The following is a 5,112-nucleotide window of genomic DNA, read 5'->3' as shown; positions in this document are numbered from 1 at the left end:
TGCCTTATTACATTCGCTTCCCCCAGCTGGGACTTTGCACAGGTTGGATGCATGATATTTTCCAGCTGGAAGAGTCTAAAAGATAATGTGATCCACTCTTCATGTGTCCTAGCATAGGAAACTGGGAACACAACAGTTAGGGACTTGCTCAAAGTCACCAAGTCGATGAGTGGCAAGAGCTGGATCCAGCCCCAAGGCCAGGGCACGCTCTGCCACATCCCAACACAGCCCCTCCTGCTTTGCACGCTCGGGGTAGGGCAGGGTGGGGTGTCCCAGTGCAATCAAATGCAATCAAGGGATATGTTTGGGCTGAGTTGGAAAAATTAAAAAAAGGGAAGATGTTGAAGGACATGAAAATCTTTCTCCTTTTATGAATGCTTCATTGCCATAAAACTCCCCTCCACTCTTGCTTCCACAAAATTCACTGGAAATTTATTGTGTTCTTTTGAAAGTCAAATTGTTCTAGGGTTAATGAAATGATCATTCACAGAAAAGAGGTCAAACCTTTTAAAGGCTTCATTTCCGGATTGGTGCTCCTCCTGTAAGTCACGAGAAAGGTCCCAGAAAACTGCATGATTTTTTCTTTTAAAAGTTACATGATTGCAAAAGGCTTTCATTTAATTATTATTATTATTTTAAATAGGAGTCTTACTCTGTCGCCCAGGCTGGAGCGCAGGCAGACACATGGTCATGGCTTACTGCAGCCGGGAACACCTGAGTGCAAGCAAACCTCCAACCTCGGCCTCCTGAGTAGTTGGGACTATAGAGGCATGCCACCAACCCTAGATAATTTTTAAAAAAATTTTGTAGTGACAAGGTTTCTATATGTTGCCAAGGGCTGGTCTCATGCTTCAGGCCTCAAGTGATCTTCCTGCCTTGGCCCCCTAAAGTGCCGGGACTACAGGCATGAGCCAGCACACTCAGCTGAGAGAGGGTTTTATTTTTATTTTTCCAAAAGGTTTCTCAAAATCATTGCCTTATTCTCAACAGGGCTTCAAATAAAACCACATTAAGGTTTCTAGTACCAGGGTTGGTCTCAAACTCCTGAGCTCAAGTGATCCATCTACATTTGCCTCCCGATGTGCTAGGATTACAGGGTGAACCACTACACCAAGCCAATGATATGTTTTAACATGGATTTAGCGTTCAAAGCATGTATCCCAGAACCTTACCAAAGGAGGTAAGAGAGTGTGGTCACTCTGTCCCTCTTTTGAAACACTGAAGAAATCACACCAACTCCACCTGGAGATTTTATTCTTAATCAGGCTTTACTCTCCATAAACTGAGAAATAGTATTTCCCCCCAAATAATAAAATTACTAATTTATCACTAGTTAGTGACTTGCAGATTACCAAGGTCTTTCACATGCACTTCTGTAAACATTTCTGTACAGGTAAGAAAACTGAGTTGCAGCAACATTTGCTTTGCTAGCAAATGACAGAGCAAGAGACAGTACAGTAAGGGAGAAAGAAATCCTCGGCTTTGGGTTCAGGCTCAGGACTTGATCTCAGCTCAAGGAATCCTAGCAACACTAAACTGGTCAAGGTATGTAACCTCTTTGAGCTTCATATTTTTTTTTAAATCACAAAATATTTGTCATACCCACCCCACAAATTTATGACAGCTAAATAGGACAAAATGTAAAAAGTCACAACAAAATTCCTAGCGCATAAAAGATGTCCATTGAATATATAGCCTGCCTTAGTTGCTACACCTGTAAAAGGGGGCAATAAAATCTAAGTAAAATCCACCTGGAGGATGCACTGCCACTGTTCTCTTTGTCCATTTCCATCTCCCCTTCTTCTTCCCCCACAAACCAAAGCTGCCTCCATGGAAAGGATAATTCGGCATATTAGAAAACAACCTTAGGGATCTTTTCACAAATCAGCAAGCGTTTAACTTATCTACCGAACTCAAAATTGTTTCTCAGAAAAAAAAATGACCCAAATTAAATATTTTAAAAGGTTTTAACATGGCCAAAGTCACTACATCATTTCCATATACTGTACCTGGAAGCTCCCATGGTGATAAAAATATCTGAGAATGTACCAACTTCAATCCATCCCTTTTGTCCCACATCTTTCCCCATCCGGCTCAACCCTCAAAAGGACTTCCAAGTAGATCTCTTTTTTATTTTTAAAGTCACAGTGCCACTTTAGTTTATCCAAAACTTAGATGGAGAGCTATAGGTCGGCGGGCGGGGGGGCGGTGCGGAATGCAGAGAAAAGGAAAATGAAGAAAACAGTGAACAAAACAATTGAGAGGAAAAACAAGTTTTCATACAAACCTGGGCTCTCTTCCAAAGAGATCATTAATTCTAAGATATTTTACTATCTGCTCAATGCTACGAAACTTCCACGTGGCCACGGGATGAAACAGTGTGTACCAAGCCATGGCTTCCCTGGCACCATCATTCACACAGTCAACAGCACATGCTGGCAAATTCGTTCTCAAGTAGCAGCTTACGGTCTCCTTCACCCAAAGCAGGAGGTCAACAATTGTTTTCAATTACATTTCGAATACAATTTCCAAAGGAAAGAATGCAAGAAAATGTTCCTCTCATTTTAAGGGCTGTTTTGGCTGTTTGGGGTTGTTTCTGTTTTGGTGGCAGTAAAGTTCTTCTTTGGTTAAGGTTTAATATTTATGTATACAATTTACTCACACCACGGAAGGTGGGAAATTCCAGTTGTTCTCGCCCTTTGAGTTTTTAGAATAATCGTATTTACAATGAGGCGCTCAGAATCCGAAACAGTTTGCATTTTAGAAGTATAGGTAAAGGGTCTTCTTAATAAGCACCTATAAGTTGCAGGCACGTAACCAATAAGGGCAGGGGAGAAATCCCCAAAGGTAAAAACACCTCCTCCATCCCCCAAACCCCAGTACCCATTTCTTTTTCCTAAGATTTAGGCCTGGAGAAGATACCAGATTAAGAACGCAAACCACTTTCGAAAAGGACCTTAGGCTGAGCGCCCGGCTGCGCGCTATGCGGCGGGCGCAGGGGTCCTGGCCGGCCCGGGCGCTCGCTAGCTGCCCCCCTCCTCGGGCTCGCTGCTGGGCGAAGGCGCCGAGGAGGCCTTGGACTCCCCGTCGCTGTTGCATTCCGCCCTGAGCTGGGGGACGGCGCCGGCAGCGCCCTCGGGACCCCGGGCCTGGCGCTCCAGCAGCTCCTGCAGGTGCTTGATGTAGCCGATGGCGGCGCGGAGCGTCTCCACTTTGCTGAGGCGCTTGTCAGCCAGCTCCCGGGGCAGGTGGTCTCGGAGGCGCGCATAGCCCTCGTTTACGCAGCGCACCCGCTGCCGTTCGCGCTCGTTGCGCCTGCGGAGGCAGGCGGGCTCGAACGCGCCGTCCAGCGGCAGGGGCAGGTACTGCCGTTTCCGTGCGCAGCCGCTGCGCGCCCACTCCCAGCACGCTGCGTCCAGACGCAGGGCGACCCTTAGGGGTTCCCTCCGCGGGAGTCCGGCCAGGGTCCCCGGCACGCCCAGGGGCGCAGCGCGCAGCGAGTATGGCCAGGCCAGCAGTCCCGCCGGTTTACGCGTCTCCATCATTTGCCGGAAAGCACACAAATCACCCAAGAGGTCACTCTCTCAATAGAAGAAGACGAAACAGAATCTTAGAAGCAGAGGTGCTGGTGCAGACTGCCTGGCTCAGCGGGTCTGTCTTTGGAGAAGTTTCTGGGTCCAGAGGTTAGGTTTCTGGACAGGCTTCAAGGAAGCGGTGCATGATTTCTGAAGTTCATTGAACTCCTCGATCTTTTTATGAAGATTTAGCAGAGGTGGTAGGCAAAGACGTAGGACCTCCTAATCCACACTGCAAACCCCGTCTTCCCCGCTGATCTTCTTTCAAAAGATAACAAAGGGGTTCCTCTGCCTCGTCCCCAGCCTGGTAAGGTGAGCTCACACCAGAGTCATCTTCCAAAGCCACCAAAAGCTTTTCAATGCCTGTAATCCACCACTCTAGGTCTTCAAGAGATGAGTCGTTCGCCAAGAGCCTAGCAATCCTCAGGATTTGAGAAGAGCTCCTCCCAGGAACCTGCAGACCTCCTGGCGGCGGAAGGAAAGTGGACCAGAGGCTTTCTCCTTGAAAATCACTTGACTGTCCTTTGTGGTTTCCCGCGACCAGGTCTAATGGAAGGAGCTTTTAGAGTGTTTGCAAACTTACACTTGCTCTTTCATTTCTGGGGTCTTAGCCTCATCAAAGGAAAAACTGCTCTCTTGCGGTTATAAAATGTGTCAAGTCAAGGAAGACCCGGGGCGAGGCTTGAGGTTTTCTTCTTCCAAGCGGAATCTTTTAAAAACTCAATGAGGCATGTTTGAAGGGTACAGGAAAAATACAGACTGTAGCAAAGAATATAAGGGTCTGCATATTATGTTCCAACTTATGTTTGACTCAGGGTGTTTTACGGATATATGCGACTTTTTAAGAGCACATCAAAAGACTGAACAATAACAAACGCGCTTAGCCGGTAATTTCTCACAGTGCTTACTGTAAACACATCTTAAATACTGCTTCCCAACCTCCTCTTCTAATCTCACCCACGATATAAGGACATCATCTTTCCATAGTGCAGAGAGTATTTTTCCATTGGATTCTTCTTCTTTTAAAAAATGCCATTTATTTTCTCGCTTGGGGGCAGGAAAGCAACATTTGAAAGGTGGAGACCCCAGTTCCAAGGAGAAAGGATGACATCTTTGAAGACTTACTTGTCTTTTAACACACAACCCCCCAAAAATGAATAATCCATCCGTGTTGGTAAATCCTTTGAAGATGAAAGTGTCATTAAAAATCCAACTGTACTGGTTAATGTCAAAGAATATGTTATCACACTGAAAATCAGATTTCCTCTTCTGCAAACCAGTACATTAAAGGTGCCTTCTACTTTAAAAGTCCGACTTAAAACAAGAGAAGCAAAACCCCTACATTAATGATGAGACCTTCTGCCTATTCCTCAGCAGACAAGGTGCTGCCCTAACATGTTTTTCTTTTTAGTTCGACAAGTCCTGTGCTTCCCTGTTTGTTCTAAATGATCTGCCCGAAGCAACTCGAAAAACAAGGCAAATAAAACAGAAATAATTATTCCTTTCAGGTATAAGTCAGTCACATTTTAAAAGGTGT

General features: G+C 45.6%; 1 protein-coding gene across 1 annotated transcript; it reads right to left on the bottom strand.

Annotated features, from left to right (window-relative positions):
- Window positions 1-2,118: 2,118 nt before the first annotated feature.
- Window positions 2,119-4,372, bottom strand: ASCL4 (achaete-scute family bHLH transcription factor 4). The gene has a single exon (XM_017888248.1). It carries the CDS (start codon window positions 3,543-3,545, stop codon window positions 3,024-3,026), a length of 522 nt encoding a protein of 173 aa, XP_017743737.1. The 5' UTR covers window positions 3,546-4,372; the 3' UTR covers window positions 2,119-3,023.
- Window positions 4,373-5,112: the final 740 nt, after the last annotated feature.

This window comes from Rhinopithecus bieti, unplaced genomic scaffold, assembly GCF_001698545.2.
Source record: "Rhinopithecus bieti isolate Rb0 unplaced genomic scaffold, ASM169854v2 scaffold_17930, whole genome shotgun sequence".
Lineage (NCBI taxonomy): Eukaryota > Metazoa > Chordata > Mammalia > Primates > Cercopithecidae > Rhinopithecus > Rhinopithecus bieti.
This window is presented reverse-complemented; position numbering and strand designations above follow the sequence as displayed.